The sequence below is a fragment of the Canis lupus genome, chromosome 21 (genome assembly GCF_048164855.1).
Source record: "Canis lupus baileyi chromosome 21, mCanLup2.hap1, whole genome shotgun sequence".
NCBI classification, from domain to species: domain Eukaryota; kingdom Metazoa; phylum Chordata; class Mammalia; order Carnivora; family Canidae; genus Canis; species Canis lupus.
Window position 1 is genome coordinate 4995439 of NC_132858.1, and position 12492 is coordinate 5007930.

At 54.7% G+C, this 12492-nt stretch overlaps 1 protein-coding gene across 3 annotated transcripts; it reads left to right on the forward strand.

The window, feature by feature from the left end:
• Positions 1-1624: 1624 nt before the first annotated feature.
• On the forward strand, positions 1625-12230 carry PELI3 (pellino E3 ubiquitin protein ligase family member 3). Of its 3 annotated transcripts, XM_072790028.1 has the most exons (8): positions 1625-1781; positions 2888-3040; positions 3574-3645; positions 5677-5806; positions 6419-6520; positions 7529-7723; positions 8032-8220; positions 9544-12230. In XM_072790028.1, exons 2-8 carry the CDS (start codon positions 2889-2891, stop codon positions 10111-10113), a joined length of 1410 nt encoding a protein of 469 aa, XP_072646129.1. In that variant the 5' UTR covers positions 1625-1781; position 2888; the 3' UTR covers positions 10114-12230. The 3 variants fall into 3 exon arrangements, with proteins under 3 accessions (XP_072646129.1, XP_072646130.1, XP_072646131.1); XM_072790029.1 differs by lacking the exon at positions 3574-3645; XM_072790030.1 differs by lacking the exons at positions 1625-1781; positions 2888-3040; positions 3574-3645 and adding an exon at positions 4693-5103.
• The last annotated feature ends 262 nt before the right edge of the window (positions 12231-12492 follow it).

Here is a 12492-nt window from a genome sequence, read left to right on the forward strand (position 1 = left end):
ATGCAAAGGGGAATGAGACTGTCCCACTGTCCCCATGTCCCAACGTGGCTTTGCGTACCTGGTATGGAGGTGGGCACACTGCAGGCATTCACGGATGGGAGCTCTCCTGTTGTGCAGGATTTGTATGATCTGCTGCTGACAGCCCAGCAGTCCAGCCTCCTCAAAGGTGGCCTCTCAGGGAGATTCTCTTTGATTAATGAGTGCCTTTGTCCCTAAAGGATGTGCTGCTGGCTGCCTTCTTATTTCATTTGGCTGCTGGGGCCCCCAAACAGTTGGCAAAGCAGTTGGTATCTTAGACTATTTTTAGGTGGTGGAATTAGTGGGGTGTGTAGATATGGTGGGGCCTGGTGTGGGGGGTTGTCCAGGAGACAGAGAGCTTCACAAGCAGCACGATGGGGGTAGAGGAGAAAGGATGCTCTCTCTCAGGAATGTGTGGGCAAACCTTCATTTCTCCTTCATGACTGGGGCCAAAGGACACCTCCTCTATACAGCCTTCCTTGATTTCCTCAATAAATACTCTAAAGACTCGGGTTAATTGTCTACCCTCTGGGCTTCCCCCAGCTCTTGGCTATGATTCCAAACATACTGAGAAATAATGTGTTGAAGGGATCTTATCTGATGCATTTCTGGGTCTCTCCTGCTCTGCACCTCTGAATCCCATCCTGCCCTTCCTCATCCTAATAAGGTATAGAAAAGTTAAGAGTCAGATTTTGAAGTCACGCGGCTCAGATCTACGCTTGGTAAGATAACCACAACCAGGTTAGGTTGTACAACTCTGTTTTTTCACCTGTAAAATGGGTGATTATCGTGACTGCCTCCCAGAAATTAAAGGCCTCATTTTGCTCCAAGCACAGAGCATAGCATCTGGCACAGAATGACAGATCTCTTGCAAGCCCAGGGGCCTAAGGAGCTGCAAGCTCCTAAAGGTCTCCACCCACTTTGTGGCTTCTCGGGTGGTGTGAGTGCTAGTAGGAAGGAGGGAGGTGTTCCCGGTCACCCCGGGGCCCACAGCCGGCCAGAGGTCGCTCAGCGAGAAAGAGGCCGAGTTTAACTGAAGAAAGGTCTGCAAGTCGTTCCAATTGCAGCAATTTTCCTCGTCCTCCCTGCTAACGGACACCCCCTTCCTCCGATCCCTCTAGTATATTCCTTCTCTCGGTCCCGCCCCCACTTCTATCCTCCTCTAATTCCGCGGCTTCGCATTTGGGAGGCGGAGTCTCGGGCGGGAGGTAGAGAGTCCCCCGCCCAAGGTGGGGAAAGGCGCCTCCCGCCCAGTGAGAAGGCTCCGCCTTGCGGTGGGGGAGGGGGCGCCCGTGTCTCCGGGAGAACCCGGAAGTCCCCAGAAACGAGGGCGGAGTCTGGGGAGCCTGAACCCGGGGATGGGTCTCGCGGATACAGGGGAGTCCCCGAACCAGCGAAGACCTGCTAGGGAGTTCCTGGGACAGAGTGGTGGGCGGGGCCTCCCAGAGCATGAGGCGGGGTTAGATGGGGGCGTGGCCTCCCAAGAGGGGCGGGGCTCTGTCTACGGGAGCTAAGCTGCGCCGCAAGGGGCGGAGTCTGTGTGGGGCGGGGCTCCGCGGGGGCGGTCCTAACGGGGCGGGGCATCGGGATAGGGGCGGAGTCTGGTGGTTAGCGTTCGCCCCCTCCCTCGGCCCCGGGTGTCCCCGTGACGAGGCAGCGCGGAGCCGCCGCGGGCCGGGCCCATCCCGCCGCAGCGGCTCCGGGGCCGAGCAGGGCCGAGGCTCGAAAGGAGCGGCTCCGAGCGGGGCCGGGAGCGCGGCCAGGTGAGACCGCCGGGGCGGAGGGGGCGGGGGCTGTGCCGGGCGGGCCCCGGCGGACGCGGGGGGCGTGTTTGCGTGTCTGGGGGTGGCAGGGGGAGTGGGTCCGAGGGCGGCGCCGGCACTGGCGCTCGCGGGTCCCCGGTGGGGCCGGCGCCCGTTCGGGCATTGCCCGAGGGGCTCGGGGTGTGCGGGGCTGTGTGCGTGCGCGCGCGTGTTTGTGGCGAGGGGCCGCTGGGTGTGTATCTGCGTGTGCGCTGGGCCGTCATTGTGCCTGCCCCCGGCGCAGTCCCTCCTGCGCGGAGATGTTTTCCAAACAGGCTTCCTGCGGAGATGGGCTCTGCTGCAGCCCCAGCCAGAGGGGGGAGCGCCGCCCCCACAGGCCTCCAGAGACCAAGGCGGCCCTGGGACTGCAGACAGACACCTGAGGGAGGGAGGGGGCGCGCACCAGGGAGGGGTCCAGAGGCCTGCCCGCCGGGTGAGCCGAGATGGGGAGACTGAGGCAGATGGATGGGGAGAGGAAGATGGCCAGACAGACGGAGATGCGGAAGAAGGTGGGAAGAGAGACGCTGAAAAGGACAGCCCAGGAGGACAGAGAGTCATTGAGAAAAAAAGACAGACAGAGGCCTAGACCTGCAAAGGGGCTGAATGATTAAGATGGATAGATAGATTCCAAAAACCCAACAGAAGGGTTACTCAGAGGCCCTGGGGGCCAAGAACCAAGCCTAGGAACTGAGTCTAAGATGAGGAATAAGGGTCCTCTAACTCCTGAGGTGTCCCTCTTTCAAGCACATCCCAGACTGGGGTCCTGACGAAAAAGAAGCCTCTGGCCCCCCCCATGTTGGTCCAGCCCTCTGGCCTCACCAAATATCCTGACCCTCTGAATGTGGGGGTTCCATCCCACCCGTTTCCCTTCCCTGGTATCCCAGCAACCCTGGGACAGTTTAAAGGAGGCAGAGGTGGAGCAGTTGCCATAGCAACAGAGGTAGTGAAAGGTCACTCTGGCCTAAGTGTCCCTGCAGCAGGCCTAAGCTGGCATGGGCGGGGGGAGGGGGGGTTTGTTTGGGATGGGAGGTTGCAAAATGCTTTTTCTCCTCTCCCACTCCGCCCAGAATGGTGCTAGAAGGAAACCCTGAAGTGGGGTCTCCCCGAAACTCAGACCTCCGTCATCCAGGGAGCCAGGGCTCTTGTGTCCTCTCTTCTCCTGGTGAAGATGCACAGCCAGACCAGGAGCCCATCAAGTATGGGGAACTCATCGTCCTGGGGTGAGCAACCTTGGTCCAGGTGGGGCAGGGCACCAGGCACCCCTAGGGCAACCAGACCAAGGGCCCCAGTACTCCCCACCTATGATCTTCTGCTGTTTGTCCCCCCTCACCGCCCCAATGGAGAGACAGAGTTGACCAAACCCACCTCAATTCCTGTTATTTTGTCTTCCCGTTTTTTATAAATTACTGAGAAAACTCTAACTGCCCACCTAAGTTTCTGATCAGATAAAAAGTAGCACCATCTGCCTTTCATAAAGCACCTAGCATATGTAGTCTGGGGTGAAGAACTCTGGTTCTCCAGCAAAAATGCTTGGTTCAGATCCTGCCTCTGTGAGTTGCTTAACTTCCCTGTGCCTCCATTTTCCCATCTTACAAATAGGGATGATAATAATACTTTGGAGGGCTGTCAGAGGAATAAATGAGGTGATTCCTGTAACGCACGTAGACAGTGCCTGGCACAGATCAAGTGTTCTGGGAGGCAGGCCTGTGCCAAGCCCTTTCATGGACATTATTTCATTTCAATCTTCACAAAGATGCTGTGAGGAAGGAGGTGAGGAAACCGAGGCTCAGAGAGGGGAAGTGACTGGTCCAAGGGCACACAGCTGGTAAGTGGCAGGGCTGGGATTTGGACCCAGGTCTTTCTTACTCTAGCTCTAGTCTACTTTCACCAAGCCCCAACTGACTCTCATGCTACAGATGAGAAAACCAAGGCCAGGAGAGAGGAAGCGATGTGAGTTGGTGGTTGGGTAGACCTCATCCCTTCCTGGTCTCTGCCTGACCAGGATCCCTGAACCACCCACTTAGCTCTGCCTCCAGGCACAGATCACTCTTCTTCCTCCCCCATCCACACCTCCTGTTGGCCTCCCTCTCTGCCATCTGCCCCGAAGAAGATATTTGATAAGCTATGCTATCATTATGATTAATTAGAAATAATAATGGCTAATGTTTGCTGACGTGTACATGCCAAGTGCTTTTTCCTGATAATAATAAGTTAACATTTATCAAGGGCTTGCTGTATATGTATATCAAACTCTGTGCCAAGCATCTTTAAATGCTTTATCTCATTTAGTTCTCAAAATAAACCTGCAAGGTAGGTACTGATCAATTAGTACCCTTTTACAGACGTCATGTGTTAAGTGGAAGAGCCGGGATTTAAGCCAGGCCCATCTGAGTCCCGAGCCCATGTCCAGAATTGCCCCATGCCCCAAAAGTGGGAAAAACTTACAAGGGCAAAAGTGATTCTCCTCTTAGGGCTGCTTGCATGAGAAAAATAGCTGCTTGGTGTCCCAAAGAAGGACAGACTTTCCAGCTGAGGGCGAGGCCACTGATGAGGGAGAGTGCAGACCAAGGGTATAGGCCCTCTTGGCAGCTCTTTTTTCTCAGTAGAGCAGTGAAGCCCCACACTGGCTATAGAGCCACCTGAAGAGCACATTGAAAAGACCCACTGACAGTCCCATCCCAATCAGAATCTCCATGGGTGGAGCCAGGGAATCTATATTTTAACAAGCTCATGGAGAAGATTCTGATTCAAGTGGTCTTTGTCTGTATTTGGCAGTTCTTCATCCTGGCACTCCCTGCTCCAAAATCTTCCATGGCTCCTTCGTCTCATAGAACAAAGCCTAGACTCCTAAGCTTGGTGTTCAGGGTCCTTCCACCAGCTTCATCCTCCTCTACATCAGTTCACCACCCACATCACCACTCCTTGATCTCACCAAACCCTGCCAGCCTCAGGCCCTTCAACTGGGGCAAGCCTTCCCTCTAGAAGGGCTTCTGCAACAGAGGCCGGAGTCGGACAGACCCAAGTTCAAATCTCTGACTTTTTCACTTACTAGCCTGGGACCTCGGGCAGGTCATTTTACCTCCCTGAGCCTCAATTTTCCTCATCTGTAAAATGGGAAGAAAGATACCTGTCTGGCAGGACATTGCACAGATTCCATTAGGTAATTAATAACGTGAAGCCCCGGGAACATGGGAGCCTCCAGAACGTGGCAGTGATCAAGGCTGTGACTCACCTCATCTTTGCCTTCCACAATCACTCCCTCCGGAGAAGAGCTGGAAGGAAGGTAGACATTTGACATGTATGGATCTAGGGAGGTGGTGGCATTGCGGGTCTGCTTTCTCTTCCATTCTGGTTTCCAGTTGGACTTGTGGTGTCATAAATGATAGTTTTCTGTAAAGGTGAATGCTTTCCAGTTCAATGTCCAGGAAAGGTGTTCCCTTTCTTAGAAACCTGATCTGAGGCCAGAATTCCCTTCTCCTATCTCTGGGCCTGTGGTGTGTTTGATGCCCAGCTTCCTTGAAAAGCTCAGGACACCCCTTTCCTGCCACTGTGAGGATAGAACTGACCTGTGCTGTGCCTCGGGTACCACCCCCAGCAGCCAGGCAGGCAGGGCTCAGGTGGCCAGGAAACACTGCATAATTGAATGAAAAGCCTTCTGGAGATATTCCAGCCCTCACCCTACTCCCCAAAGGCACTGATTTGATAATAATAGAGGTCTTCTAGTTTCAGGTGTCTCTAGGGCTTGTTTATTAAGGTAGAGTCCGCCCAGAAGTTGGCAGTTCCTCAAAATCTCTCAGGGCCTCACTTTCTCTCTCTCTCTCTGCAACCCCCTCTTTTTAAACCCCTACATCCACAGCTACAATGGGTGTCTGGCAAGTGGGGACAAAGGCCGCCGGAGAAGCCGCCTGGCGCTGAGCCGCCGACCCCATGCCAACGGAGTGAAGCCAGATGTCATGCACCACATCTCCACACCACTCGTTTCCAAGGCAAGCAGCTTGTCCCAGAAGACCTGGACCAGGTCTTCGGCCTTCCCAGTCCTATCCACCCATAGCCCCACTGGAGCAGAGGAGCCCACTGTGTCTTCACACATTGCCTTAGGCTGTCAGGAAATGGTGCCGAGGGGAGATTCCTTATTGTGCACTACACATTACAGTTTGCAAAATGTGTTCATTGATGACCAGACCCCAACTATCGAATAGAAATGATCAGTATTGTGTAGGGGGCAGCCAAGGCCCAGGGAGGGGATGTGACAGTAACACAGCAATGGCAAAGGAAAAGCCCTTGGCTTCAGAGGATTTGGGTTAAGATACAAGCTCTCCTGTTTCCAGCTCTGTGACTTTAAGCCACTTTCTTCTGAGCTGCGGTTCCCTCAACTGTAAAATGGGAATGATAACTCTGCCACCTCCTTGAGGTGGCTGTAGGGATCAAATAAGGTAACCCGTATATGGTGCCAGCCACACAGTACATCCTCTGCAAGGGTAGAACTGCCCCTTCACTGGGGTTGGCCGGTGGGCCTTGAGTTCCAGCTCCTGGCTCAGAGGCTCGCACTTCTCCTGGCCACATGCCCTGGGAAGTGACTTCCCCTTTCTCCCCACCAGGCACTGAGTAACCGTGGCCAGCACAGCATCTCGTACACACTGTCCCGGAGCCACTCGGTCATAGTTGAATACACACATGACAGCGACACGGATATGTTCCAGGTATGTTCAGACCTCTCTGCAAGTCTCTTGGCCTCAGGGCCACCAGGCCTCAATGTAGCATTCTTGAGAATTCTAGGGTGAACTGGGAAGACTGAAGGCCCGGGTTGTTGCTTTGGGGGCACTCAGTGCAATCGACTACTCTTCAAATCAGGAGGTCCAATGAGTGCTGTTAACTTCCTGGAGTTACACAGCAAATCAGTGGTTATATCAAAACTTAAAATCCAAGACCAGGGGCACGTGGGTGGCTCAGTTGGTTGAGCATCTGCCTCCGGCTCAGGTCGTGATCCCAGGGTCCTGGGATGGAGCCCTGAGTTGGACTACCTGCTCAGCAGGGAGCCTGCGTCTTCCTCTCCCTCTCCCCCTCCCCTTGCTCATGCTCTCTCTATCTCAAATGAATAAATAAAATCTTAAAAAAAAAACCAAAAAAACAAAAAAACAAGACTAAACACCCAGGCCCCAGGAGGCCATAGAGCTTAAGGGTTCAGAGTGTGGTGTGAGAGTCATACTGCTTGGGTTATATCCCAGCTCCATCACTTACCAGCTGGGTGACTTTGGGCAAGAGTCACTTATGCTCTCTGGGTCTCAGTTTCCTTATCGGTACAGTGGGGCCCATAATGTACCCACTCCATGGAATTATTGAGAAGATTCGCTGAGATATAGCACGTGAAGCACTTAGCATGGTATCTAGTAAATACAGAAAATTCGCTATTTGCTGCTAATGTTTGACCACTCCCGGACTGGGTGTCACCTTTTCAGTAGTCTATCCAAAAAATCCCAACTCATTTTTATTGAGTGGGGGAGATAGAGAAGCCCCAGACCCAGTGACTAGATTTGGAGACTCCAGCTAAGATTCCAGAGGGCCTGGGAAGTTGGGATGGTACCACCCCCTCCTCATTGTTTGGTGACCTCTACATGCAGAGCAGCTGCTGGGAACCCTGGGAGGGAGAGAGCCTGTGGGATTGACCTGCACACATAAGCATCCCTGTGCTTGCCCTCCCCTTCTCACAGATCGGCCGTTCCACGGAGAACATGATCGATTTTGTGGTAACAGATACATCCCCTGGAGGAGGGGCTGCTGAGGGCCCCTCAGCCCAGAGTACCATCTCTCGCTATGCCTGCCGCATCCTCTGTGACCGCCGGCCACCCTATACTGCCCGCATCTATGCCGCTGGCTTTGATGCTTCCAGCAACATCTTCCTTGGAGTGAGTGAGCCCCCCAGGCAGGGACTGGCACTTCGTCTGAGAGTGAGCAGAGAGGTAGGGTAGGGAGGGGCAGCATCCTGGGCTGATAGACCAGCCAGCAGTCATCGTAACCATGACCTACGCTGGCGTTAGCAATGCCACTTAAAAATGAGCACAGTGAGGCTCTGAGAGTGCCATCACCTGAATGATGCCCATGGCCGTGCAGTCTCCATTCCAGTTCTCTCTGGGCCACCTCTGACCATGAGGGTAGAGGGGTAGCAGGCTGGGGGCCACTCGGGGATATGATGTGATTCCACATTTGGTCCCAGGAGCGGGCGGCCAAGTGGCGGACCCCTGACGGCCTGATGGACGGTTTAACCACCAATGGGGTCCTGGTGATGCACCCAGCAGGCGGCTTCTCTGAGGACTCAGCCCCGGGTGTCTGGAGGGAGATATCAGTCTGTGGGAACGTGTACACTCTGAGGGACAGCCGCTCTGCACAACAACGAGGGAAGCTGGTAGGTGGCCTGCTCCATCCCCACCCCCACCCCTCATCCTTCCCAGGTCCTTCCCATCTGATCTCCAGGCCTCCCACACAAGGGATCCTCAACAGGCTCCATCTGGGGGTCATGCACCACTTGCCCCACGGAGAGGGCCAGACCATATTCCCCAAAACACAGCCCACATACTGCCAGAGGTTTGTGCGGTGGTGTGTGGTGAGCAGACATAAACACACTGCGGTACCAAGTGGCTTTAGGGATGCTGGCAGCTTAAAAACATCACAGCCTCTTGTGAGGATGACACTTGGCCCATGTGTGAGCAGTTTATAGCCTAAAGTGTTGGCAGTCTATAATGTGTCTCTCACGTTCACACGGATTTAGTTTTATTATCCTCACTTAGCAGGAAAGGGCCCTTGGAGTAGTTCTGACAGAGGTGACAGTGAATGCTCCACATGGCACAGATCAGAGAACTAGTGTTAGGAACTCGAAGAGAATGCTAGAGAGAAGTAGGGGCCAGCCCGAGGTCATGTGGGCAAACTCCTCAAATGAGCCATGCAGAGCTTCTAGTGTACGAGCACATTGGGCAAGCAGATGGGAAATCTCAGGGAAGAGCATGGCTTATCTTTCCAGAGCATCAATACTACCAGGAGGTTTGGGGAAACATTATTTTTAAAACTATGCCCATGAATTTCACTAGCATTCACATGTTGAGTACCCCTCTGTTCTAGGTACCGTTCCAAGTGCTTACAATGATTGATTCATGAGAACCACTTGAGACAATGGGAAGTAACATCCATCTTGAGGATAAGGAAATTAAGACACAGAGAGGTTGAGTTACTCAACTAGGGATGCAGAATTAGTAAATGGTGAAGCTGGAATTCACACCCAGGAGGCAAGCTCTAGAGTCCTTGCTTTTAACCACAGCCATTAGGACAGCTGCTTTGGGCAGTGTTTGGTCCCCAGTGTTTCAGATAGAAGAGTTTACCACTTCTGCCTTTACATGAGAGCTTGGGTAAAACCTCATTTTGGTCCAGATCTCCTGATTTGACAGATGAAGTGACCAAGGTCCACATCCCACTGTGAGGGACAGTGCATACCTGGGACCATTGGCTTGCCTCCCATGTGGCTTCTCAGTCCCCCTGGCTCCTCTGCCCCCATCCTCCTCCCCCTCTGCCCCTACTCTCCTCTCCCCTCCCCTCTAGCCTGCCCCATTGGTCCAGGGTGTTCTCTCCAGGGAGGTTTGGTGGGATAGACAGGTGGCTTGGCTGGGGTGATAGCTGCCTAGGGGCCAGGGGTTTGGTGCCGTCTTGAGCAGTTAAGACCTTTCTGTGCCTCTGGCAGGTGGAAAATGAGTCCAATGTGCTACAGGACGGCTCCCTCATTGACCTGTGTGGGGCCACACTGCTGTGGCGCACGCCAGCAGGGCTGCTGAGGGCACCGACGCTGAAGCAGCTGGAGGCCCAGCGGCAGGAGGCGAATGCGGCACGGCCCCAGTGCCCTGTGGGCCTCAGCACTCTGGCCTTCCCCAGTCCGGCCCGTGGCCGCACGGCACCCGACAAGCAGCAGCCTTGGGTCTACGTCCGGTGTGGCCATGTCCACGGCTACCATGGCTGGGGCTGCAGGAGAGAGCGGGGCCCCCAGGAGCGCGAGTGTCCTCTCTGTCGCCTTGTGGGGCCCTACGTCCCTCTGTGGCTTGGCCAGGAGGCCGGCCTCTGTCTGGACCCTGGGCCACCAAGCCATGCCTTTGCACCCTGCGGCCATGTCTGTTCTGAGAAGACTGCCCGCTACTGGGCCCAGACACCACTGCCCCATGGCACCCATGCTTTCCATGCTGCCTGCCCTTTTTGTGGGGCCTGGCTCACTGGTGAGCATGGCTGTGTCCGCCTCATTTTCCAGGGGCCACTGGACTAGGCTCCCCCAGGCCCCGGCTGCCATGCCCACCTGCCCACCCAGGTCCCCCACCTCCTGCAGCCCAGAGGGAGCTCTGCATGTGGGACTTTACCTGCTGGCACATAGCCACACCAGATGGACACGTTGGATGGGCTGTGTTCCTTCCCTCTTGACCCTTGTCCCTGAAACCCCTACCCCAGTCAGAATGATGGGGCCCTTAGCACCAGCTCTGTCCTGGGCTGATGGAGGGAAGCCCACCCCTATGCCCTGGCCCTTCCTGGGGTGTCCCACATCATGCCGCCTACACTGTGTCCCTGGGGGAGTGAAGGGGCTATGGGTCCCTGACCCCCAGCTCAGGCTGGCTGTGCCCTGAGCCTGCCGACCTAGCTCCAGATACTCACCCTGCTGCTGCCCTGGGTTCTCTATAAACCTTGCTGCTCAGCTGCCCTCACAAACCCCACGTGTCCAGCATGCGTGCAGTGCCGCCAGCCCCTGCATGAGTGATGGGTGGGCAGCAGGCGGGGGCCGGCATCTGCTGATACCCACTATGGGCTGAACTCCATGCTAAGTGGGCTCTGGGGACACAGAGACAATCAGACCTGGTTCCCTGCCCAGTGGAATTCAGTGTAGGGGACAACAGACCAAATCACTGAATGACAACAGTTTCCTGTGTACCAGGATCAGAGACTCATCAGGGGCTGCAGAGCAGGTCTTGCAAACAGGCAGGAGAGGGAGAGAGGTTGGTGTGGGAACTCCCCACAAGAAGGGGAAGGTGCTTGGGCAGGAGATAGGCTGAGCACAGGTTCCAGTGTGAGGAAGCAGAGAAATGAGTGGCTAGAGCAAGAGGTTGGGGCTTCCTTGAGGTGGAAAATGCTGAATGGAGGCTCTGGAACCTCATTTGTGGACAGTGACGAGTGGAGAGAAGGGAGAGGACTGACGGTCCCAGAGTGCTGGCTGAGATAGAAGGGCTACTATTACCAAGTGCTCACCATGCCCTGTGCTGTGCTGCTGCTGCTGCTAATAACTATATGAATAGAGCACTAACCAAGAGGTTTTGCTATTTAATCCTCATAATTACCCAGGGATGGAGGTGTTCCCATTTCTGTTCTGGGGAGATTAAGGCACATGTGCCAAGTCACACAGCTAGAAAGTAGCCAAGCCAGGATTCAAATCTGAGATTGCCTGCCTGGCCTCACCCTGGCCTCCTCCATCACACTGTACTGCTTTTCTTGGATGGGGGTGGGAGGAATGGGGAGGGCAGCTCAGGGCACAGGAACAGCATGTGCAGATGTGTAGCAGGAAAATGCTCAAGGCCAAGGAGCCAGGTCTGGATGGGCAGAAAAGAGAAAGGACATTGGGCTGGGGCCTTAGTGGCCCTTGGTTGCCAAGGAGACCAAGTCAACTGGACCCTTACTCTTCTTGGCTAAGTGTCACCTCCCCCTGAGAGCCAAGGCAGGCTCAGTGTGCTACTGGGGTTGCTTTCAGACATTCTTGGGGGGAAGCAAGCTAGGGAGACTGGTAGATGGAGATTCTGGAGATAGAAAAATCTGAAAAAGAGGCTCTAAGTACAGGCCTGACCTGGGCATCATCCCCAGTTGAAAACAGCTGCCAGAGTCTTAGGGAGTACAAGTTTGGGGTGGGGGAAACCTGCCCCAGGTCACACAGCTGGTGGGGGCCACAGAGACCAGACCTGGTGCTCTGGAGAGGACAGAGGGTTCCTGCAGGTGGTAAAAAGGGGAAGTGATGAGATTCTTGCTCCAGGAGCAACACACTCCTGGAGCACTAGGGAAACAGAGATGGGGATGCTTGGGTGGATGTGCAACAGAGATGGGGATGCTTGGGTGGATGTGCAACTCCTATACACACACACACACACCACTAGGAATCCAGCTCTACCCCATTGTTCTCGTTTCTGACCCTGTTGAGAACAAGGCAGGGGGTGTTCCGATTCCATTTCCAGTAGGGAAACTGTAGACCTTGGGAGGAGAGACAAGCAAAGAGCAGAGTATCATCCAGGGAGATCTTGGAGATAGTGGTAGAGGGTAAGACAGCCCTGATCTTGGCCCAGTTCTGCCCCTCTCTGGCTTTTGGAGCCTCAGTCTCCTTACCCATTAAATGGAAGAGCAATTCCTCTATCACCAGGTGGCTGTGAATGTATGAAGAGCATCTGTAACACAGTAGGTATTTAATGTTTCTTCCTCATCTACCCTTCCTGCATTTCCATGGAGAAGAACCAAGGCTAAGGATGCTCATGACTCCAGTGAGTGGACTTTGTATGATTGTGTGTGTGTGTGTGTGTGTGTGTGTGTGTGTGTCCGCGCGCGTGCACTGGGCCAAGTGGAGAGGACAGTGTGGTGGAAGGTCTCAGGAAGGCTAGACCTCAGTTCAGAGACACCTGAG

Coding starts and splice junctions, on each gene's coding strand:
- PELI3 (XM_072790028.1), top strand. CDS start 2,889: ATGGTGCTAGAAGGAAACCCTGAAGTGGGGTCTCCCCGAAACTCAGAC. Junction 5,807..6,418: donor CCACACCACTCGTTTCCAAG/GCAAGCAGCTTG, acceptor TCTCCCCACCAG/GCACTGAGTAACCGTGGCCA. Junction 7,724..8,031: donor CCAGCAACATCTTCCTTGGA/GTGAGTGAGCCC, acceptor ATTTGGTCCCAG/GAGCGGGCGGCCAAGTGGCG.